Below are 26,797 nucleotides of genomic sequence, written 5' to 3'. Positions count from 1 at the left end.
TTTCTGACATCTTGTATATGAATGAAGAAGGGTCCAACCTTTTAAATGAAGAGAAGTGTGTGTTAATACATGTAACTTACGGAAAAATATAATTAATTATAAATATGTCAAATTTATCCCGAACACCCTGTATATATATATTTTTTTTTTACAGAATGTGACTCCCACCATATCAAGGGTTCTAAATCTTTAGTATATTAGTACCATGGGTGGGGTAAGGAATTTTTTCCCTGTTTTTATTAATGTACTCGCATAATTTAAACAAATATGGTTGTCTCAGACATCCTACGATATGGGAGAGTGCCATTCAGTAAAAAGAAATATGGCATAACCTCCAAGATGATGTCACATATATCCGATCTATTTTAGTTGTCTGATTTGAACTAATACATTCTGTTGCAATAATGTCATTGCATCATCGAAACCTCATTCCTCAACTTTCTGTTACCCCTATTAATACAACAGCCTAGCATCCCTTTACTGTGCAACAGCAAACACGCCAGATTCTCCTCGTTTTCTTTCATTCTGTCCACCTCTGTCCTCTGGAACAGTCTTTCTCATGAAGTATTCCCACTACAACTTGCAACTCTTCAAAAAAAAAAAAAAATCTATCTCAGTCCTCATTTGCACCCCACACACACAGACTGATGTGCTCATAGGTCCCTCGACGTCTCATATATGAGATCAATATTACAAAAAAAATAAAACACAATCATTATTCTACTCTTATGACTATGTTGTTTGTTATAAAAATTAAAACTTAATGTAGTCAAATGTTTGCAAGTTAATAAAATATGTGTAAAGAGATGATATTCATCTCTTTATATCTTTTAATGATAAAGGAGTAATAATCAGTCATTTCCCATTGTGTTGTCATGCCTGTTAGGAGACAAACTGTTAATTATGCCTTTGTGACAATGCACAGTAATAACTAGAATAATAACTAAATTATTTTAATTATTTATAGTATGCATATTTTCAATTCATTATTAAACTACAGAATGAACACACAATAATATTTACATTGTACACAAATTTCATATACTTGCGGTAATTAAATAACTGTTGTAATAAATTTGGTATGAAAATCAGCAATAACAAGACAAAGACAATGAAAATAGGTAGAAACAATGAAAATATCGACTGCATTCTGAATGGAGACCTACAGAATAAACAAACCATTTCAGCTACTTAAGCACAATTTTTAGTAAAGATAGTAAATTAAATATGGAAATAGACAACAGAATCAACAAAGTTGACAAGATAGGAAATCAACTGAATAAATTTATATGGAATAAGAGAGAAATTAGTCAAAATGCTAAATTAGCTATATACAAGATGGTGTTCAAACCAAATTTAACTTATGGATCTGAGAGCTGGGTTATAAATAAACACTTGACCAAAGATTAGAGACCTGAGAAAGATTAGGGACATGCACAATGGCAATATCATATTAAAAACGAGGATATTAGGGAAAGAACTTGACATTGTTAGCATCCAGGAATGCATTAGCAGAGCTAATCTCAGGTGATATGGTCACTTAAATAGAAAGGGAGAGGAAACATAAGCAAAACAAGTGTTCTCTAGACTAAGCATTATTCAAGAAAAATGAGAGAGTTTGAGAACAGGAAACAAACCTTAGAGATTCAGTGGCAAGCCCTGAAGAAAACATTGACTGATTCAGCCAGAAAGGCATGTGGTGAGGTTGTCTGCAAGGATAGAAAAAGCAGAACTCCACGGTGACACAAGAAGTTAAAGAGGCAGTGAAGGAAAAGAAAAAAGCATATCAAAAGTTCCTTTTGAATAAGTCAGCATGTGCTCTTAAAGAATAAAGAGATAAATGTAAGAAAGCTAAACACTGTGTAAAACTAACTAAACAAAAATCATGGGAAGACTTTGGTAAGAATAAAATAAATATCAGGAAGGTGGCAAAATATTCTGGAGGCTGTTGAAAAAGCTCAGAAATGGAGGAAGGAGTGCCATAAAAGGAATTAGAGATGATAAAAGTGACATGAAAACTGGAGAAAAAGATATCTTTGATGCATGGAGTAATTACTTCAAAAAATTGCTAAATGAAACAAGCAGTGACAGCACAGTGGTAAAAAAAACACTCAACAGGCATGCATTCAGAAATACATATCCATACTTGAAGTAGAAAAGCCATCAAAAACCTGAAATATGGAAAGGCAGCAGGAGTAGATGATATTCGACCAGAAATGCTCAAGTATGGTGGTATAAAAGTCTTACAGTGGCTGCACTGCATATTTCAAAAGTCCTGGACAGAAGGATGAATTCCAGATGATTGGAGTAGAGCTCTCATAGTACCCATATATAAAAAAGGAACTAAAACTGAATGTGATAATTACAGAGGCATTTCACTACTGAGTGTTCCTGGTAAAATTTATACAAGTATACTTGAGAAATGGTTGAGAAGGATTATGGAAGGGAAGCTTGGTGAAGAACATGCTGAATTCAGGCCAAATAGAGGGTGTCAGGTTCAGATTTTCACTTTACGACAAATAGTTGAGAAATCGTGGGAATATAACAGAGTTGTATTTCAGTTTCGTAGCCTTGCAAAGGTATATAACAACGTGCCAAGAGAAAAGCTATTCAAAATGCTACAATTGTATAGTATCGATGGGGCATTATATATAGCAATACTCAGTCTTGATTTGTAAGTCAGAAATTAAATTTGAAAAAAGTACAGGAAGACGGTTTGATGTTAAATCTGGTGTCAGATAAGGATGTACATATTCCCCTCTGTTATTATCTATATGGATCACATTATGAAGGAAAGCGGTATGAAATCTGATATCAAAATGGGAGATGTGAATGTCAGATCTTTACTTTATGGAGATGATGTTATACTTTTAAATAAATCCAGTACAAGTCTGCAAGATTCTCTGACTAAATTGAATAACTGTTGTAATAAATTTGGTATGAAAATCAACAATGACGTCCACACAGTTAGCCTTGTGGCTGTGTTCTTCGCAACCATATGCCTGGGGAAGGAGTGTCCTAGGTTCAATTCCTGTCGGTGATGTGAGGAGCTGAAGGATCTTCCTCAGCCATAGCCAAGTCAGCCGGTCTTGGGCGTGGACAGTAGGGTTTTTCCCCAGTTTATCCTGGGTTTTTTCATCCCACAAAGCAGGCAAACTGGCCTTGGGAAACTCAACACTACAGACATAGGATACACTGGGGCATAGGGTGGTCAGCCCTATGCCCCAGTGAACAGTTTGAGGTCTGATGATTAATAAAACCTTCGACACTGCAAGGTAAAAGAAGGAAAGGAAGAGGAGATGAGATGAATCAGTAACAACAAGACCAAGACAATGAAAATAGGTAGAAACATTGAAAGTCAACTGCATTGTGAATGGAGAACCTATAGAACAAGTAAAACATTTAAGCTACTTAGGCACAGTTTTTAGTGAAGATGGTAAACTAAATATGGAAATAGAGACAACAGAATTAACAAAGCCAGTATTGTAGGGAGTCAACTGAAGAAATTTATATAAATTATATGGAATAACAGAGAAATTAGTCAAAACACTAAATTAGCTGTATACAAGACAGCTAAAAGTTAAAATTGTTCAACTTTTGGATCTGAGAGCCGGGTTAGAAATAAAATACTTGACCAAAGACCACAGATATGAGAGTCCTGAGAAAGATTAGGGAAGTGAACAGATGGTATCAATGGCAATATTGTATTAAAAGTGATGATATTAGGAAAGAACTTGACATTGTTAGCATCCAGGAATGTGTTAGCAGAGCTAATCTCAGGTGGTATGGTTCACTTAAACAAAATGGGAGAGGAAAGATTAGCAAAAGAAGTGTTCTCTGTCAGGTTGGCAGGAAAAAAGACCCTGAGGAAAACCAAGATATCAGTGGATTGATACAGTAAAAAGTGCCTCAGGAGACAGAAATAGAAGATCTGATGCTGTCGGAGTCTTGACAGGTAACAGATTGATTTCGAGTGTTGATAGGAAGTTAGTAATGATGTAAGTTTTTCATACAGTACTATCATAATATCCTGAACACCCCTTGAGGGTATACATCAGGAATTTGATGATGATGATGATGATAAATTTCATTTTTATATACATAAAATATAATTACTTACATCACTTTTTTCATCACTTGATTCAGTCCCTGACTGGAAATTATTCTTTTCCTGATCTATAAATAAAATTGTCAATAACAAAATTTTTAGGACTGACTGCCCACAGAACGCAATTTCTTTAGCATACAACATAATCATTAAGTTAAACAAGTTATTATATGAAACAACTGCAAGAGTAAACAAAATTTCATATTTCTCTTCTTTGAGTGACTTTTAATGGATTTGCCATGAAGACTTAAGGTGATTTACAAATTATTTCATTAGTGTCTTTCTGCTTACAATCCAAAGTTTGTAATTCTGATACAGAGTACTCAAATAATCTTAAACAAATATGGTCAGTCTGACACATCCCAGGATATGGCAGACGGACATTTTCGATCTGCATTCCTTCAGAATACTCGACTTACACAAGGGTGGTATGAAAAGTTCTCACCCTCGACCACAGATGGCAACACTATCAGCAAGATTTTTTTTTTTTCTAAGGTGGTACATCTGTCATAAGCATCTATGTGAAATTGCAAGTCATTCTATCAAGTAGCTTGTTTTTCACAGCTGTCTGAAGCAAAAGTGTTGTCCCTTGAAATGAATAAAATTGAGTATAGCGTGGTTGTAAAATTCTTTGTAAAAGAAGATTTAAAGTCAAAAGAAATTCATTTGAAATTCATTAGAGTTTATGAGCACTCTTCTCCTTCGTTTTCAACAATTAAGAAATCAGCTGCAAGTTTAAACGTGGCTGTACCAGCCTTGAAGATGATCCACGTGAAGGATGTCCAAAACTTGCAACAACACCACCAGAAATCATTGATATCTGGTGTTGTTGCATTTCATTGCAAGATGGGTGCTGCACTTGCAATGAAATGCAAGACTGAGATCAAAAATTGCTGACAGAGATCAAAAACAGACTCGCATGAAAATCTCTGAACAGTGATCACAGCGTTTTAACAAGAATAAAACTGATTTTGTGCACTGATTTATTACTATGGATGAGACTTGGATTCACCATTACACACCAGAATCCAAACAACAGTCAAAACAGTGGACACAAGCCAGTTGTTTAGCACCGAAGAAGACAAAGTCGGTTCCATCAGCAGGAAAAGTCATGGCATCGGTGTTCTGGGATGCTAAAGGCATTTTTTTATTAATTATCTTGAAAAGGGTAAAACAATAAAACAATAAAAAAATTCATGAGAAAAGACTCGGTTTGAAGAAGAAAAAATCATCTTTCATCAGGACAATGCACCTGTCCACAAAGGTGTTTTGGTAATGGGAAAATTAAGGGATCTACACTATGAATTGTTATAACATTTACCCTATTTCCCAGATTTGGCTCCATCTGATCTCTATCTCTTCCCAAAACTAAAACTCTTCCTCGCTGGTCAGCATTTTTTTCAAATCAAGAGTGATTGCAGCTGCAGAGGGGTATTTTGCAGATCTTACTGAGAACCACTACAGGGATGGCATAATGGTGCTGGAGCATCACTGGAATAAATGTATTAATCTTAAGGGAGATTATGTTGAAAAATAAAAATAGTTTTGAAATTATAAATTTGTTTTTTCATTGTTAGGCCGAGAACCTCTCAGACCACACTCGTATGTTTTAGTCATGAATCACAGATCTATATAACAGATGAACTGGTAACTAAATGAACACCTAACTGATGATATTTGTTACAGTTATTATGATTATTATTATTACACCCTCCATGAAGTTGGCAGACTCGTGATAGGATGTTCATTCAACTGACAACATATTTATCATACTGAATCTTAAAATCCTTAACACTCCTTGCATTAACAACATATTCCAGTAATGTGTTCCATTCAGAAGAACCAGGGACTACTTCTCGCCTTCTACTCTTTTTATAATCCTCTGTGAATTGATTTGATAAAATTCCCTCACTAACTTAAATGTCTCTATCATATATCGCCTCTTTTCCTCCTATCCATCAAATTCTGCAATCCACATTTCTTCAACCTCTCTCCATAGCCAGCATTCCAGAATCCAGATATTGTTTTAGTCATTCGCCTCTGGACCCTCTCCAATGTTTTCACATCATATTGAAATCCAGGTGACCAAATGTGGTCTGACCAGTGTGCTTTATACAGTGGAGCAACCATCTCCTTATCTCTGCAGTTAGAATACTTCTTATCACAGTGGCACTAGGATGTGCAGTCTTTCCAACACTTGCAATACAAAGAAAAATTAAAAATAAGTACAATACAAACAAAACATTGTTCAGTAAATACCATCAGTAAAGGGGGGGGGGGAGAGAGAGAGATCATTACATGTAAGTGCACATCACACAAGCACAGAGGTGTTATATAACTCCTCTGTGAATCACCAAGCAATCTATGGATCTCATTGATGGATTTCTATATAATCCATCAATAATTATACTATACACAAGTTATTTCATGCATGGAACAGAAGAATGGTTATTTTTCATATTAATCTCACACACGAATAGTTGTATACTAATATTATATTATAGGCACTTGAATTCATGATAGCATCCATTAGATAGCAAATCTGCAAAACAAAGGCATTTTATTATCATTTAATCGTCAATAGTTGAAAAAGCATGTTCTAGGCCAGTGGTGGCAAACCTTTTTATGTCTGCATGCCAAAAATTTACAAATCAAGTTGCTGACATCTCCAGCATGTCAGCAACTAATTAATTAACATTAATTAATACAAAATTAATTGCAGACTTTTATTGAGACAAGTTTAAAAATTAATATAGAATTTCATAATAATGAACACATAATTTGACATACACATTGTCATATACAAATCAATATTAACCTATTATCAATTTATTAATGAGATTTTTGCTGTTGTACATTAGATGCCAAATACTTTATATCAGGTTCATATTTTGTCACTTTTAGTAATACACATGCGGAAATAGATTCATCAGTCATTCTATTTCTTAAACTGTCTTTTATAAAATTCATTTAAAAAAATAATGACTCACAAGCATATGTAGAGGAGAAAATTGATAATATAGCCATAGCTAGTTTTTATAAACAACAAAAGGTTTCAGGAATGGCATTCCAAGTTCTCAATATTTCCTCTTCTGCATTCTTTTTAATTGCCCTCAATAATCGATCATTTTCCATTATTTCCAGTCATTTCTCAAATCGACAAACTTTTGTTTCCATATAGAACTAGATTGAAAATCGATCAGTTGCATTTCTATATCTTCCAAATTCAGTCACTCAAAAATCTCCGAATTGAGTTTATCTGTTGATGTTGTGTCTGAATGCAAAATGAATTCTGATGTCTCTGCAAATTGCCTGAACTGCGTAAATCTTGAAGAAAATTCATTGATTATCGACTGAATAACTGTAGAAAACTCTTTTGTCAATTTAACTTGATCTGTTTTTTCATGGGATTCTAGATCAGCGAAGACTTTTTTTGTATTTGGAAAATATCCAAAGGTATCGGAAATGACGTCACGATTAAAAATTGGTAATCTAGCTTCGAATGCTTTGATTAAATCAAACATGACAATAATTGTCTTGTTAACACCTTACAGTTTAACATTTAATTAATTTAAATGTAAACACAAATCGGTAAAAACATTAATTTCGAAAGCCATTCGACGTTCATTAATTGATTGTATTTTTCAATGATTTTCTCATAATATAAAAAAAGTCTGACTTCATCTAAACACTCAACAAATCTTTGAAGAACTTTCCCACGACTTAACCATCGGACATTGTTGTACATAAGTAAACCATTGTACACCGAGTTTACCTCACTTAATAATTGTATAAATTTTTCTATAAATTTATTTAAAGTGCGTACCGATATAAAATTGACCAATTTTGTTACAATGCTCATAATATCTTCCAGTGGCTTGAAACTAGCCTTTGCGCATAAAACCTGCTGATGTATAATACAATGAAAACCCAGAACTGAATGAACTCTTTAACTTCCTGTGTCCACCACGGAGTTCTAATTTTTCTATCCTTGCAGACAACTTCACCACATGCCTCTCTAGCTGAATCAATCAGGGCTTTCTTCAAGGCTTGCCACTGAATCTCCAAGGTTTGATTCCAGTTCTCAAACTCTTTCATTTTTTCTTCAATAATCTTTGTGTATTTTAGTCTACAGTTCACATCTGAGAGCTGCTCAACTCTTATTCGCTTTAAAACTTTCTTACATGTTATTCTTTTCAATATGAAATTCAATTTTATCCTGCTCAAGACTAAATAGTGATCACTTTCAATATCAAATACTCTGTACACTCTTCTGTCCTGCACCAGGAAGAAAACATCACTATCAACAATAACATAGTCAATGAGACTTTTCTTATTCCTTGCCTCTTCTCTGCATGTGAATTTGTGCACATTTTTATGTTGGAACATGGTGTTAGTAATAACCAGTCCATGTCCTGAGCAGAAATCCAACAGGTGTTTGCCATTATTATTAGCTTTGCTCTTTTCTCCAAATGTTCCCAAAACATTTTTGTGAAAATCACTTCCTACTCTGCTATTTAGATCTCCAACAATGACCAACTTTTCCTTTTTCATTGTATCAGTAGCTTTCTCTAGAGCCTCAAAAAGTTCCTCCACTTCTACCTTAGTAGAGAATTCTTTGGGAACCATAGGCATAAATAAGTCTCATTGTCCAGTTCCCCATTCTCATATTTGCCCACATTACTCTACTTGAGACTGCCTGCCATTCAAGAAGATTAGCCTCGTATTTTGTGTTGAATACTATGGCTACTCCTTCTTTTCCTTGATTGTCATTGCCTGAATATAACATTTTATATTTATAGAGAGGACGGACTGGAAATTTTGGATTTAGCCAACCAAATTGTATTCTTATTGGCTTAAACCAATATACAAAATGAAGGTACAACATGACAAAATTTTATGCCGCCTGGGGCGTCACCCGGTTAAACAAGATCCCTGTTGTTTTCTCCAGGGAACCAGGCCGAACAGTGAAAAGTCAGTTACTGGAACAAATCTGAAAATACACCCCAACTCAACATCACCAGAGTTAAAGATCAGTACTATCAACATAAGAAGTCTGAATGGCAAAGAAATGGAGCTAGCAGAGGAATTAGGTAAGTACCAGATCGACATAATAGGGGTGACTGAAACAAAAAAGACAAAAACTGGTGAGATCTTTCTGGATTGGACATTAGGTCAGAAGCCCTTGTCGGTTCTCCCCATTCCTTTAAAGGCTATGTGGAGGTCTCCCCTCAGTTATACAGCTGTGTAAAATTAGCTAAACAAAAGTCATGGGAGGACTTTGCGAAGACCATAGAAAATAAATATCAAGAAGGTGGTAAGATATTCTGCAGGTTGTTGAAGAAGCTTAGAAATGGAGGAAAGAGTGCTGTAAAAGGATTAGAGATGAAAAAGATGACATGAAAACAGGAGAAAAAGATATCCTTGAAGTATGGAGTAATTACTTCGAAAAATTGCTAAATGAAACAAGTGGTGATAGCACAGTGGTAAAAAACACTCAACAGGCATACAGTCAGGAATACATACTTGAAGTAGAAAAAGGCATCAAAGGCTTGACATGTGGAAAGGCAGCAGGAGTAGATGATATTTGACCAGAAATGCTGAAGTATGGTGGTATAAAAGTCTTACAGTGGCTGCACTGCATAGTTCAGAAGGTCAGGACAGAGGGATGAATTCCTGTTGATTAGATTAGAACTCTAACAGTACCCATATAGAAAAAGGGAAATAAAACTGAATGTGAGAATTACAGAGGTATTTCCCTATTGAGTGTTCCTGGCAAGATCTATGCAAGTATACTTGAGAAACAGTTGAGAAGAATTGTGGAAGAAAAGTTTGGTGAAGAACAAGCTGGATTCAGGTCAAATAGAGGCTGTCAGGATCAGATCTTCACTTTACGACAAATAGTCGAGAAAGCATGGGAATATAACAAGGATGTGTATTTAAGTTTTGTCAATCTAGAAAAGGCATATGACAAGGTGCCAAGAGAGAAGCTATTCAATACGCTACAGTTATATGGTATCAATGGTGCATTATATCAAGCAATACTTAGTCTGTATCTGAGTTGTAAGTCGGCAGTTAGAATTGAAGGATGTACAGGAAGATTGGTTAATGTTAAATCTGGTGTGAGACAAGGATGTACATTATCCATATGGATCTCATTATGAAGGAAAGTGGTATTAAACATGATATCAGAATTGGAGATGTTAATGTCAGCTCTTTGCTTTATGCACACAATGTTATACTTCTGAATAAATCCGCTACAAGTTTGCAAGATTCCCTGACTAAATCGAGTAACTGTTGTAATAGATATGGTATGGAGGTCAGCATTAAAAAGACAAAGACAATGAAAATAGGTAGAATTGTTAAAAATGTCAACTGTGTTGTGAACGGGAAACCTGTGGAACAAGTAAAACATTTCAGCTACTTACGCACGATTTTTAGTGAAGATGGTAAATTAAATGTGGAAATAGACAACAGAATCAACAAACATGTTTATTATAGAATCAACAAAGCTGGTATGGTAGGAAGTCAATTGAATAAATTCATATGGAATAAGAGAGAAATTAGTCGGAACACTAAATTAGCTGTACAAGACAGTGTTCAACCAGTTTTACCATATGGATCTGATAGCTGGGTCAGAAGTAAAACACTTGACCAAAGACTAGAGACCGCAGATATGAGAGTCCTGAGAAAGATTAGAGGCGTGAACAGATGGCATCAATGGCAATATCATATTAAAAACGAGGATATTAGGAAAGAACTTGACATTGTCAGCATCCAGGAATGCATTAGCAGAGCTAATCTCAGGTTGGTATGGTCACTTAAACAGAATAGGCAAGGAAAGATTAACAAAACAAGTGTTCTCTGCCAGGTTGGCAGGAAAATGACCAAGAGGAAGACCAAGATATAGGTGGATTGATATGGTACAATGTGCCTTAGACGATAAAAATATAAGATCTGATAATGATAATATTGGAGTCTTGACAAGTAATAGACTGATTTGGAGGAAAATTGTAGATAGGAAGTTAGTAATGATGTAAATTTTTCATGTAGTACCATCATATCCTGTACACCCCTTGAGGGTACATGTCAGGAATTTGATGATAATGATGATGATGAAATGAAAAATGAGTCATAGACTCAGCCACTCTCAAACCTTCTATCTGGCTAAGATACAAGATGATGTGTTCTCTATTCGGCCTCATGGCCCAGACACATTAAACTCCTTCCTCAGTCACCTAAATAGGCTACATCAAGAATCCAGTTTACAATAGAAAAGGAAAATAACAATAGTTTACTCTTCCTAGACACCTTAGTAATATGCCTTCTTAATGATAACCTTTCCTTCACTGTATATAGAAAACCTGCTCACAAAGGCAGATATATTCACAAAATTTCCCAACGCCACCACTCTCAACATTATTAAACCTCTAACCAATAGAGCCTATAATCTTTATTGTAGTGGAACCTCTCTTTCAACCGAACTCAACCACATACACAACAATGTCTACAGAATTTAAAAAATAATCAGTTCCTCCCCCATTGCTTCAGGACTTCTGAAATGACATCACCATCCCCTACATTCATGGCACATAAGAAAAAACTGCCAGGTCTTTAAAAAAATACAACCTCTACACAGCTTTTATGCCCCACCGGAAACTTACTACTCTTATCTGTTCTACCAAAAATCAGCTCCCTCCCTCCTCTCTAAAGTGCCTGGAGTATATAAAGTACCCTGTTCCTGCAAGTTGACTTACTTCAGACAGACAGGTAGATCAGCAACTATCCATTTAGAACAGGGGTCACCAAAGTTATTTGCCCGTCGACCGCTTCAAGAGTTTCTTGACTTTTTATCGATCCTCTCTATTTTACTATTACGTAATTATAATAGGACAAGCAAAAAAAGATTCTTATGTAAGTTTTTAGATTGTTTATTTTATAATTACAGTGTTTATTGTATTACTAGTATTATTACTATCACTAGTAATATCACTGGTATTACTAGTGATATTAATAAACTACTGGTATTAATATCACTGGTATTACTACCAGCGCTGCTCAACTCTTCAACATTGAGAAGTTTAGTTCGTGAATGAATAACGATGGAATTATAATATGTATGTTGATGAATTTTAGAACATTAACGCTCACTTGTATGTCAATGCGCAAAAATGAGACTGGGATCGAATACTTGTAAATATCAGTAAATAAGAACCACGCATGTGTTGCAATCTCGCTCCCACTGCACTGGCCAGCAGGAACCACCAACATCTGTTTATTGGTAAATACATCATTTTGGGATGAATGTTTGATAGTGAGATATTTAGTTTCTATGGGCAGGGTTTGGGGGTTTTTGAATATCATTAGCTTTGTTTTTCCAGGGTTTATATATATGCCGTTTTCGGTTAACCAGTTAGTGATTTGATTGATGTCGTGTTGCATATTTTTGTAAGCGATATTTGCATTGTTGTGAATGGATACTATGGCCGCGTAGTCTGCATACTGGAAGATTTTACTTTTTAGGGGGAATTGGCTTATGTCGTGTCTCCACAGGTTACATGTACCTCTTTGCTGTATGCTGATCCTATATGTGTGACGTGCTTTCTATTTGTCGTGTATGCTTTAAATCACTGGAGTAGACTACCTCCAATTCCAATATGGGTAAGTTTCGTTAACAAGGTTTTATGTGTTAGTGTGTCAAATGCTTTTGTTAGGTCAATGAATACCACTAATGTTATTCTGTTTTTATCCAATGCAGCGTTTATTAGATCTGTGAAATCTTCCAGGAGTGTTGCTGTTCCTTTATTTTTTTGAAAGTCATATTGTGTTTTGGGTATGATTTGAAATTTTTCGAAGTATGTGGAGAGTTTCTGATGTACAATGCGCTCCATGATTTGGTTGATTACAGGCAGCGTGGTGATAGGTCTATAATTACTCATTATGTTTCTTTTTCCCTGCTTACGTATGGGTGTGATTAATGCAGTCTTCAGTGTTTCAGGTATGTGTCCTGTTTCAAAGATTTTATTTAACAGTTTTTGTATAACTGGAAGTAGGTCGGTTGAGTATTTCTTGATGTCTTTTGGTCTGATTCCATCTATCCCAAGTCCTTTGTTAGGATTAATTTGTTGAATTGCCAGTGATAGTTCTTCTTTTGTTACTGTGGGGAACCACATAGACTGGGTTGCTCGTGGACCTAGTGGAGAATGTTCGATTGTGTGAGGAAAGGTTGTTTCTTGTAGTTTTTGGACGGAGTCCACAAAGTGCTGATTAAAGTTGTTTGCCAACTGTTTGAGGGATTTGGGATCGCAGGCAAAGCTGTGTTTTATTGTTTCTCAGGCAGTGGTTCTGTGTATATTGTCCAGCATTTCATTAATCAGGTGCCAGGTTTCCTTTATGTCATTCTGAGCTGTTGTTAATTTGTTGCTATAATAGTTTCTTTTTGCCATTCTAATCTGGGATGTCAGGAGATTCCGTTTTCTTTTGTATTCAGCTTATAAAGCGATATTGTTCGGCGACTTCTTAAGCTGTTTCCATAGGGCATCTTTTCTTTGTATGTCTGTTAGTATGTTGTCTGTTATCCATGTATTTTGTTTTGTTTGGGGCGTATTTTTATTTTTGTTAATGCTTTGTTATATATTTTGTTAAATGCAAGTTTAAGATTATTATATACAGCTTCAGCAGAGTCTAAAGATGCTATCTGCATCCAGTCTGTTTTTCTGATTTCATCGTTCACTATTGCTTCATTTACAATGCTATGATACTGTTTTGTAGTCTCAGTGATTTTTATGGGTTCTGGTTCAGTGTGTAACTGCAATGCTGTGAAATAATGGTCTGCTAGTTTGCATGTTATGACGGCTGCTGTGTCACTGTTTGGAGGGGCCCTTATATTTATATGCTCAATGCAGGTTGAGGTTGTTGTGTTTCCAACTATCTCTTCTCGTGTATACAACTGTATGGATGGGGTTATGTTATATGCCGATAATAGGTTTAGGTATTGTTCTGTGTTGTTATTTATATTCCTAATGTTTATATTAATGTCTCCTACTATTATCAAGTATTTTGAGGTGCCTACTTTCGTGGCTGAAAGCCATCTGTTTAGTTCTTCTAGGAATTTTGTGGTGCTTAAGTTGGGTGGTCTGTATATTGCGTTTAATATCAGGGAGTTTTCTTGTTTGATGTTTTTAATTTCGATGCATATGTTTTCTGCGTATTCTAATTTATAGTTTATTTCTGTTACTTCTAGTTTATGTTTGGTAAATATTATTATACCACCGCCTCGTTTTGTTTGTCTGCAGTGTTTATGTTGCTGGTAGGAGGATGCCTCTTCGTTTGTCGTAGATACTTCAGTCAGTATTAAAATGTCTATTTCGTCTATATCTTCCTTCAGATAAGCTTGCAGGGTCAGCCAGTATTTTTGAATGCTTCTGATGTTGATGTGGAGAATAGATAGTCCTTTTTTGGGGATTGTCAGTTGTTTCCATTCTGTTATTGATTTCAGAATGTGGCAATGTTTACAGTAACATCAATAATTATAATGGTTAACATTATAAATACATTAAGGTATTTATTTACCTTTTTTAATTTTTTTTTTCATGACAAGGAGAAAGGGGAAATCTATAAGTCCCATTACGCCATCTGAGATTAAATGGCATATTGCCTTCCAAATGCTTTATTTTTATATTTTAATGACTTCATTTTCTCTCTTTATATGTCTTATTAATAACTTAATATAGTTCTTTGTGATAATTTTCTCTCTCTCTCTGCTGTGTTCTTTGTTATGCAGTTAAACCAGGAATTAAAAAAAAAAAAGAAAAGAAAAGAAAAAAAAAGACAAGCCTTATAAACTCAAGGAGCGAGACTACCTTGTCCAAAGAAAGTTTCTATAAGCATCCATGTTGGACAAATATATATCTTTAAGGCTTAAAATAGGAGAATATTGGATATTCTCAGTTTGTTTGGCTATAAATGTAGGAACCTCTTACCATTGTCACTTCAATTACTAATGCCAATGGTTCAATTAATCCTGCCCAGTAACTAGAATCAGTGCTAACCCTGACATTCGAATCCCTCAAAATAACTGCTATATCACCTTTTTTAGAACTGCTGAGCATGTCTTGTAGCTGGTTAAAAAAGCATTTTTTCACTGCACTTATGAATCCTCAACAGGATATAGCAGCTAACCACATTTAGAGCTTTAATCCCAGTTTTAAATTACCTGCTAGGAGCTTTACATTAATACCGTTATATCCAAGAGCACTGCTAACAGTTCTATTAAAGAATAGTCTACATCCTACCGATGTTTGCCATCCTCATACCATGAATAAAAAAAATCTCTGAATATCATCCTTCCCAGTCCATCTTACTTCCTACAGAGCAGTTATCTCCAATACGTACCTGGAAATTCTTCGGAAGGATTCTGTAGAATTTTCACAGAACTTTCTAAATTCTACTATCTGGAAATACGTACAGAAGCGGCAGAATCCAGGTACCTGTGATGATGACCTCTGCTGGTAATTAGTCAATAGATGATATTAGATATTTATCCTGTGAATATATCTATCAGTAAGGCAGCCCAAGCAAAGAGAGACAGAGAGAGCCACACAGCAGTAGCTTTTTTTCCACAAAGACCTATCAGTGCAGCAATGTTATTCCATATCCAAATTCCTGCATGAGTGCCAATATCGATTACACATAAAATGTATCATGTTTCTCATTCGAAAGAACAGGGTGCATGCTTGTAATGGCTGACTGCACTGATAATGTAAGATATTTTAGTTATTAAGTATTCATGACTAGCCACAGGCAAGTTGCAGCATCAATTGTGTGATTATAGCACCCCCTTAAAGAGGGGTGCAATTATAGTTTAACATGTCAGACCCCTGGTGTAAGGGGTCTGACAAGATGGCATTTTAAACCAATTCTGTGCGTATATGAGAGAGAAAATATTGCATGCATGCGGCATTGTCATAAATACTGGTTTTGGACGTTTTTCAATCTCCTAATAATTGTAGAAAGAAACATGATGTGAATGTTCATTATAATGTATCCGTAGCGCAATTGGAACAACGATGGTACATTGCGCCTTTTGATTGGAATAGGCCTAAGTTCGATTCTCGTCGCAACGGGAGGAATCTTTATCTGGACGATTTCAATCGAAGGTGAGTTAGCCGATCTCATACGGAGGTAGTAGGGTTTATTCTCCCGGAAATTCGGGTTTTTCATCCTGCATACAGACAAATCGACCCTTAAGAACACACGCAATTTACAGATATTGGTTGTGGTGGAGGTGGGCGGTAGATGGCGTTGATGGAGATGATTCGTAGTAGAGGTTCGGTGTAGTGGTTGAGACAGTTGTAGGTGTCCTCCCGCAATGAGTCTTCGGACTCCTTGGAGGTATCAGGAATAATAATAATAATTCAAAATCAATAATTTCCATCCCTTCAGCTTCAAAATAAACTTGGATTTCCTGTATGTATTTCTAGGCTAACCATGTAAGTAACATTACTCTTTGTACATCAAAATTTGTAGATCTCATCAGTGTTGTTGGTCATGTTGCATTATTGTAACACTAATATACTTAATTAAGCACTATACCAAAAACAATAACAATAACAAAAAATCTAACTTCTTAATAATGAAACATCTGGTAAAAATACTACCTTTGGAATCTGATAACTGTTGTTTCTTTAATTTTTTGTTCTGCTTTTTTTTTATTCTGAAAAATATCATGAACACAAACAAATAAAGTCTTAATAAAATAAAAATTTGTAGATTAAATTACACTGGTTTTATTTATTTAACATATTATAATGGTCTATCATACAACCTGAAACCAGAGTACATAAATGTTTTAAATCTTCCATTTATATTACATTAAGATATATGCAAGAGCCTTAAGTAATTAAAGATCTACTTGTAGATCATTATATGAACATATAAGTAAAAAAAAAAAAAAAATACATTTCAGCAATGAGAAAAATCCAGTGATATTTGTTTAAATTTTCGTCATATATTTTAGCAACTCCAAACATACTTCAGAACTTCCTGATGCCAAGACACTAATAAAATGTACACTAATGAAAAGACACTTATAAAAACTCATATCATGGAAGCTGTCATAGTTGCCTGCACGACTTGTTCATCCTCATCCTTCTACTATTGTGTTACCATCTAGTCATGTAGCATGTGTGCACATCTCATTTAAACATAGCTGAAATGGTTCAAATTATATCATTAATCAATTAAAACACTAACCTGTATATACAATCCATTCATATCATGTTAATTTCATTATCTATAAAGCTGTGAAATAATGGTTCTATGAAAATTCATTGAAAACACAGTTCACTCAATGGTAATTTATCAAATTATAATTTATTGAAAAAGCAATTTATTGAATAATTTAAGTATAAGTAATTTATTAAATAAACAATTCACTGAACAAAAATTCATTCATAATTTTCAATAAATTCCTTTCATAATTTAATAGAAGTTACTTTTTTCCTAAACATTATTTAAGTTTTCTGTAACATTACACAGAGTGCAGATAAAATAAGTAGGTGATTATTGAGACTTTAATAATTACTTTGTTGTATTTTAGAACATTATTCTATAATGTGTATGTTCTTTTCATAGAGAAGATGACAGTTTATTTGTCGCTCCTTAACACAACTTTTCACTGAAGATGATGCTGCATGTTGGTTTGGATAATGTGGTCCTACCATGTAAACTCATGTTGTGAGCCTTGGTTCTGAATGTTTTTGTGCAGACAGATTCATGTTCCAGTCGATGCCTGGAACTTCACATTCAATGTCAGCCAACGAATGGTAATTTCTACATATTATCCTGTGTAGCACCATATGGCCACTTTCAGTGAATGTGGGGGATCATCCACTGAAGGTACCACTTGCAGTTGACCTGGTATAGCCCAATTTGCTGAACATATAAGCCTGCAAATGGAATCCTATCACAATGCCACTTTCAAACTCCATTAGTTCCCTTTTCACAGCCATTTTACCCTGGACAGAGTTGCATTGACTTAGGAGCATCATATTCTTCCAATTTATACTAGCTACAAATGTGACTCGTTATATGTATGATGCATCTTGCCCATGGAGCTGTCTGTTGGCTTCTTTTCAAGAAGTGTATATTCCAGCTGCCTTTCAACATTTCAGGTTTCTGATTGCTTTTTTTTTTTCATGTAGACAATTACTGATATGTACTCTTGATTGCATTCCTCTTGTATGTTTTCTGTTACTGTTCTGTCACTGCTTGTTTAAGTCATTCAAAGTAATTACTTGAGACATCCAAAATATCTTCAGTTTTGCCATCTTTATCATCTCTAATTCCATTTGAGTCCTCTGTCTTCCATTTCCAAGCTTTTTAAATATTTAGACTCCAGAATGTTTTGACACCTTCATGATACTTATCTCCTTACCATGACTTTTGTTTAAGTCTTAAAAATAGCTTTGATGTCCTACATTTTCTCTGCATTCTCTCAGTGATGTGACATGAACAGTAAATGGATAGTGCTCATATAGTACCAGCTCCTTATATTTTTATAGTCCCTAGAAAGCAAGTCAAGAGATGAGGAGGGAGGGGATTATCAATTAATCAGAAGGTCCTCTTCTGGATGCAAGTTAGAAGTAAATAGGTTATAAGTTTTTTGGCATCACCCCAAATTTGTGAGCAGTCTTCCAAGGCTGAGCAAATTTGGGATTTATATAATGATAGCAGTTGTGCCTTAAGCATACCTAGTTTCTTTTGGAAACTGAAGAGTCTACTCGGATGGGATGTGCTAAAAAAAAAAATAATAAAAAAAAAAAAGTTAAACCTCTAGCCAAGAAAAGTTGCAGGCATAAGTTATCCTGATAAGATAAACCTGACTTTGTCTAGCGATCTGCTTATGAAAGTTAAGGGGAGCATGGGATCATGGTGACATGGGATCTTTCTTGCAGGAAATACGATTACATTTTATAATAATGAAGTGCACAAAGTTATCCTTGCCCTACAGGCATAGCATGAGAGATTGAGGCTGGTTATGGAAGATACCAAAAACTTCAAATGCTGAAATGTATTATAATCTGTAAAAACTATAGATAGGATAAGAATTTGGTAGGACTGGTAGAAAGGCTTATATATTGACTATTCATCACTAGTTTTTAAGAAAATTTCAATATAGGATAATTATTAATTATAATAAATTTAATATTTCCATCCAAATTGCCATCATCAGAGAACACAACACAATATGAGCCTAAAGTCCCAAATCGTTTACCCTAATGGGCTGGGGGGGTCTTGGATGCTGGACTGAAGTTTGGAGGACGAGTGCTTCCCAAATTTGAGATAATTTCATTACATCCAAACTTTGAGTTTGGGTAGTTTAAGGCTGAGGCAGATTCTAGAGGTAATTTCTTGTACTTATATATGCTGTGGTGCAGAATAGTGGCCTTCTTCCAGTGTATATCTTGTGGTGGATGTCCAAAGCATGGTGAGCAAGTAATGAGTGGTGGAACTGGATGTGGTCCTTGTGTTCAGCAATTCTGATATTGGCTGCCCTGCATGTTTAACCATAATAGGACAATTTGCAACTACAAGGAACCTGGTAAACAAATAGCAGGTCTTCAGTTCAGTGGAGTAGATAAGGGATGCCAGTTTTTCTATATGGTCTGTGAGTGGTTGTAACGTATTTTTTTAGGATTTTTGTTAGTTTTTCTGATGTACCCCAGATACATGGGGGACAGATTTGGTGGAGTTTTAATATTTATAATATAGTGGGGATTGTAGCCATTGCCTAAGAAGGTATTGACAATGTGGCCAAGTTCAGTAGTAAGGGCAGTGTTATCAGAAATTATTAATTTTATCCTGTTATATAGGGTTTTTATAATGGGAAGGGGAGTTGATGTGACCGTTAATGAATCTGCCAGGATGAGCAAAATCATTAAGCAGGAGGTGTGGGGAGGGGAGAGGAGCTTGAGGAACCTTTCCTTCATGGTTATACGGTGATCAGAATTCATTATAAAAATTATGGAAACAACTACCGTGTTAGAGTAAAACTTCAGTTTAATAAAAACCAAAATAATCATTTGATATTTCAACCTTCACATTAAGGTCATCATCTGGAGTATACACATATATACAAAGAAACAAGCTGCACTAGAATCTACATGGTATGCTAAAGTTATATTGATTTGGTGAACCATTAAAAACTACTGGCCTGACCTCTGGTGAAAACACCATATCAATGCTAGAGTCCTGTTATTATTATCTATTTGGTTACAAAAATAAATTAAGCTGGAGAGCAAGGTGTTCACACAAAGTTACTCATATAAGTATACAAATAAATTAAAACAAAACTGTATGGATGGTGGCCAATAAAAGCTAAAATAATTACTTAGAGTTCTAAATTCATTTGCTGGAAAACTTGAACTAAGTGGGCTGAATGTGTGCCATCCATTCAACTCCTCTCTCCCCACTGGCTTACCCTGGAGTTTATCATATCTATTGCACCTGTAACTTACCTTATATTAGTGAAACTGGAAGTACAATCCCTATCTATAAAAAAGAACACAACCAACACATTAAATTTAACAATTTTGGTGAAGCAGGCCTCTCAGATCATGCTCTCACCCTACACCAAACTGATTGGAAAAGTACTTGTTCTTTACATCATATAGAAACCTAGTATGAATGCAAATTTAAAGAAGCCTGTGAAATTTTGATTAACCATCCTAATCTTAACAATAATGGTGGCATAAAAATCCCACGAATTTGGGACTGTTATCCCCCCCCCAACATCACCTTTCAAGGTGATGTTGGGGGGAATAACATGTTGTCCTGGGGTACCTAGCTGTTGTTGATGTCACAGGAATGCATAGAGATATCAGCTGGTGGTCACGTGTAGAATCTCTGGTTGAGTGTGGAATTATGGTTGATAATTGGTGTGGTGTTGTCAATAAATGGCAGCACAAGTTTTTCTAAAATAATTGAAGTGTGAGATATTTCAGCCTTTTCTCTCCCCAACAATTTTGCAGGAATTTTAGTGTAGTGTCAACAGATGATGCCACAAGATTTTTTTAATGTGCATGTGTACTCGTCAATTTTTTTGAGATAATTATTGGATTTAAGTGATTCCATTCCCCTAACTTTTTTTGACTTTTCCCAAAATAATTTCATAATTTTCAATCATATATATATATATATATATATATATATATATATATATATATATATATATAAATATTGTATGTATAGTTAAGCTGTAATCATTTCAAATAATCTTTTAAATATATATTTTCCAATTCTTGATTATCCAAGTGTAATCAAAAAGTGCTTCCATATGATTTATAAAGATGTTAAAAATGCGTAGTATTGAAGTAAAAAAAATCTACTTCGGTCCTAACTTTTTTTTTACCATAATTAATCAGAAATATATGTTTCTAAAAGGATAAAACTATGGGTTTGTATATTACATTCTAATCAGAATAACTAAGCAAAAAATTTGTTTCACTATGACTTCAAAATAAAAGAGTACAAAGTAAAATGTGGGGCAACTTAAATATGGAGAACACATCAAAGACATGAAATACATTCAAGAGTTGTTCTATTTGCAGTAAATCTGGTATAGAGATAAGATGAATGAATGCGAGAAATATAAGCATTTCTTTGTTGACATCACCAATGACTTTTCACTTCACTCTTCATAAATGTCTGACTGGTTGTTTTTGATACTACTTCCCATATGAAAATACATATTTCACAGTTATAGTGATATAAAGATAACTGAAACATTACCTGCAAAAAAAAATCATGCTGCTAATGATAGAAAAGTTGGAAGATATTACTATAATCCTAATACGGTAAGTAGTTTTAGCAGTATCAAAGTTTTACAGAAACACAAAATTATTATTTAATTATATAATTCAAGTGGATATTAGATCCAGCATTATTTCAAAGCTGAATGTAGAAACTATGAAAATTTCGTAAGGCAAGTTGACCAGAGAGCTTATGGGAATATGTTCCCCGGCATTTAGGAGTTGCCTCAGTATGGACCACATAGAAGACATAGCACCACCCAAGCATCTATATATTTGCCTTTTGGTTCTTTATTTTAGTAACAAAATTACCATGTCAAACTGAAAAAAATTGTAAAAAATGATTTGCATGAGTTTGACCTCTGACTCTGAAAAGAAATTAGCAGATGAGGTTGTTAACACGTTTGCTGCCAACTATGAGTATACTCATAGTTGGTATATAAGCCTCACAAGCCAACTGCGAATATACTTATATGACGCTTACGGCCGGCAACGAGATTACTCGTACTGACCTCGATTGCCAACACATCCTCATAAAATTCTTGGGTTCACAGCAAAAATGTTTTACTTAACCCTACGTAGTAACTTCAGTATAAAGATGTTTCTTACTAACATACAAACAGAATTCCAAGTGGAATTCAAACATGAGATTAGATTCAAAAGGTAAATGGAAAGTTGCACTTGCCAAAAATCACCTTCCTGAAGAATTTAATAACACTGATTCTAATTACAATGAATTTCACCTGATAAAGAGGGAATATGCAAGTGACACTATCTCTTTCATAATCTCTGGTTTGTCATTTTTTAGTCCTCTGCAGTTGCTTCCAAAATTAAACAGTATGCATTCCAGGGTTGTTTTGGGGTTAAGTGTGAGTACTGATGTAAGTTTTCTCTGAAAGTAGATTGACAGCAATAACTGTATTTACACAGAAACTCGACAAAAATTCTTGGCCTTCACAATACATCCAGTATAAGCAGTACTGATAGCTTTCACATATTCACAGAATATTCAGAGGGCACATACATATAATTTCCAGCGGGAGGTGTCCATATCATCGACCACAGCACAGAAAATATTGTTTTTGAAAGATCTAAAGAACAATATTTTTTGCACAAGATTCCCAACACCAATTATGAATCATCCTCTGAACTTCAAGTGATGTTTAATATGATTTCTGTAATTACTGGAAAGTGGGAAAAAAACAAAACATCATTTCTTTGACAATCCAAAATGATTTTAGTCTTTTGTTTCCCACATTTCATTTCACAGTCCAAAGGGGCTAGGGCCTTCTACTGGGCTTTCATCAGATTGGTGAAAGGCCTAAATGATATAAGGTGGGGTGTAGCAGCATATTTTGTTTATTCTGATTTAATCCAAAAGCAGATAGTTGAGGATACCTGTGCACCACTATTAAGAGCTGTTCAACGCAACACTGAGTGTTCCTTTGTTTTTGATCACCCAGACTTCACGAAACAGATTGCTTAAAAGTCAAAGCTGTATAACTAAGAGGAGACCTCCACATAGTCTTTAAAGGAATGCGGAGAACCGACCAGGGCTTCTGACCTAATGTCCAATCCTCACCTTCTCGGGGTGCACCCTGTTGGGTATCTGCCTGGATACTGAACGAACGAGGACAGGCTGGCAATTTTGGATTTAGCCGACCAAATTGTATTCTTATTGGCTTAAACCAATATACAAAATGAAGGTACAATATGACAAAATTTCATGCCAGCTGGGGAGTCGTCCGGTTACACAAGGCCCCCGTTGTTTTCGCCAGGGAACCAGGGCAAACAGCGAAAAGTCAGCTATTGGAACAAATCTGAAAGCACACCCCAACTAAACATCACCAAAGTTAAAGATCGGTACTATCGACATTAGAAGCTTGAATGGCAAAGCAATGGAGCTAGCTGAGGAATTATATTTATATAAGTACCTGATCGACATAATAGGGGTGACTGAAACAAAAAAGACAAAAACTGGTGAGATCTTTCTAAGCAATAAATACAAAATGTTATATTCAGGCAATAACAATCAAGGAAAAGAAGGAGTAGCCATGGTATTCAACACAAAATATGAGGCTGATCTTCTTGAATAGCAGGAAATCTCAAGTAGAGTGATGTGGGCAAATATCAGAATGGGGAACTGGACAATGAGACTTATTAGTGCCTATGGTCCCAAAGAAGGCTCTACTAAGGTAGAAGTGGAGGAATTTTTTGAGGTTCTAGAGAAAGCTACTGACACAATGAAAAACGAAAAGTAGGTCCTTGTTGGGGATCTAAATAGCAGAGTAGGAAATGATTGTCAGACATGCAAAAATATTTTGGAACAATTTGGAGAAAAGAGCAAAGTTATAATAATAATGGCAAAAACTTGTTGGATTTCTGCTCAGGACATGGACTGGTTATTACTAACACCATGTTCCAACATAAAAATGTGCACAAATTCACATGGAGAGAAGAGACAAGGAATAAGAAAAATCTCATTTACTATGTTATTGTTGATAGTGATGTTTTCTTCCTGGTGCAGGACAGAAAAGTGTATAGAGGATTTGAAATTGGAAGCGATCACTATTTAGTTTTGAGCTCGATAAAACTGAATTTCATACTGAAAAGAATAACATGTAAGAAAGTTTTAAAGCGAATAAAAGTTGAGCAGCTCTCAGATGTGAACTGTAAACAATACACAAAGCTTATTGAAGAAAAAATGAAAGAGTTTAAGAACAAGAACCAAACCTAGGAGATTCAGTGGCAAGCCTTGAAGAAAACCTCGATTGATTCAGCCAGAGAGGCATGTGGTGAGATTATCTGCAAGGATAGAAAAATCAGAACGCCATGGTTGGACACAGGAAATTAAAGAGGCAGTGAAGGAAAAGAAGAAAGCATATCAAAAGTTCCTGGCAAATAAGTCAGCTTGTGCTCTTAGAGAATACAGAGACAAATGTAAGAAAGCTAAACACTGTGTAAAACTAGCTAAACAAAAGTCATGGGAGGACTTTGGCAAGAATATAGAAAATAAATATCAAGAAGGTGGTAAAATATTCTGGAGGTTGTTGAAGAAGCTTAGAAATGGAGGAAAGTGTGCTGTAAAAGGAGTTAGAGATGATAAAGGTGACATGAAAATGGTAGAAAAGATATCCTTGACGTATGGAGTAATTACTTCAAAAAATTGCTAAATGAAACAAGCAGTGATAGCACAGTGGTAAAAAATACTCACCAGGCATACATTCAGGAATACACATCCATACCTGAAGTAGAAAAAGCCATCAAAGGCTTGAAATGTGGAAAGGCAGCAGGAGTAGATGATATTCCACCAGAAATACTGAAGTATGGTGGTATAAAAGTCTTACAGTGGCTGCACTGCATAGTTCAAAAGGCCTGGACAGAGGGACGAATTCCCAATGATTGGAGTAGAGCTCTCATAGCACTCATATATAAAAAGGAAAATAAAACTAAATGTGAGAATTACAGAGGTATTTCCCTATTGAGTGTTCCTGGCAAGATCTATTCAAGTATACTTGAGAAAAGGTTGAGAAGAATTGTGGAAGAAATGCTTAGTGAAGAACAAGCTGGATTCAAGCCAAATAGAGGTTGTCAGGATCAGATTTTCACTTTATGACAAAGAGTTGAGAAATCATGGGAATATAATAAAGATCTGTATTTAAGTTTTGTAGGTCTGAAAAAGGCATATGAAAAGGTGCCAAGAGAGAAGCTATTCAATATGCAACAGTTATATGGTGTCAATGGGGCATTATATCAAGTGGTATTAAACATGATATCAGAATTGGAGATGTTAATATCAGCTCTTTGTTTTATGCGGACGATGTTATACTCCTAAATAAATCTGCTACAAGTTTGCAAGATTCCCTGACAAAATTGAATAACTGTTGTAATAGATATGGTATGATAGTCAGCAATTAAAAGACAAAGACAATGAAAATAGGCATAATCGTTGAAAATGTCAAGTGTGTTGTGAACGGAGAACCTGTGGAACAAGTAAAACATTTCAGCTACTTAGGCACGATTTTTAGTGAAGATGGTAAATTAAATATGGAAATAGACAACAGAATCAAGAAAGCTGGTATGGTAGGAATTCAATTGAATAAATTCATATGGAATAAGAGAGAAATTAGTCGGAACACTAAATTAGCTGTATACAAGACAGTGTTCAACCAGTTTTAACTTATGGATCTGAGAGCTGGGTCAGAAGTAAAACAATTGACCAAAGTCTAGAGATTGCAGATATGAGAGTCCTAAGAAAGATTAGAGGCATGAACAGATGGCATCAATGGCAATATCATATTAAAAACGAGGATATTAGGAAAGAACTTGACATTGTCAGCATCCAGGAATGCATTAGCAGAGCTAATCTCAGGTGGTATGGTCACTTAAACAGAATGGGCAAGGAAAGATTAATAAAACAAGTGTTCTCTGCCAAGTTGGCAGGAAAACGACCCAGAGGAAGACCAAGATATAGGTGGATTGATATGGTACAAAGTGCCTTAGACAATATGTTGAAGTCTTAAGAAGTAACTGACTGATTTGGAGGAAAATTGTGGATAGGAAGTTAGTAATGATGTAAATTTTTCATGTAGTACTATCATATCATGTACACCCCTTGAGGGTACATATCGGGAATTCGATGATGACTTTACAAAACATTTCAAACAGCACTGAAATTAATTCACTTTTGTAGTGGAAGGACATTAGACATTACATTTCTGTCAAGTGAAGAATAACTGATTATATCAGATACTACATCCTGCAATTGTGTGTGGGGGGGGGGGGGGGAGCTCAATGATTTGCTAGGCCACAAACTCAGCATGTGTATGGACTAGGCCAGAGGGTGGAGAACCTTTAGGCATTGGAGGGCAACATA

The 26,797-nt window shown here is 35.2% G+C and overlaps 1 protein-coding gene across 1 annotated transcript in view; it reads right to left on the bottom strand.

Moving 5' to 3' along the window:
- The window catches only part of LOC150095793 (PRKR-interacting protein 1 homolog), an 86,152-nt gene that overhangs the window by 6,811 nt on the left and 52,544 nt on the right, over nt 1–26,797 (bottom strand). The window contains exons 5-6 of the mRNA XM_090410165.1: nt 16,768–16,823; nt 4,121–4,176 (exon numbers count right to left, since the gene is read on the bottom strand). Of these exons, the coding sequence (XP_090266291.1) occupies nt 4,121–4,176; nt 16,768–16,823 (112 nt within the window). The remainder of the gene's footprint in view (nt 1–4,120; nt 4,177–16,767; nt 16,824–26,797) is intronic.

Source organism: Typopeltis vanoorti, chromosome 20 (assembly GCF_054136105.1).
Source record: "Typopeltis vanoorti isolate ZY-2024b chromosome 20, IOZ_Tvanoo_1.0, whole genome shotgun sequence".
Taxonomy (NCBI): domain Eukaryota; kingdom Metazoa; phylum Arthropoda; class Arachnida; order Uropygi; family Thelyphonidae; genus Typopeltis; species Typopeltis vanoorti.
Note: the sequence above shows the minus strand (reverse complement) of the source record. Positions and strands in the feature narration are given on the sequence as shown.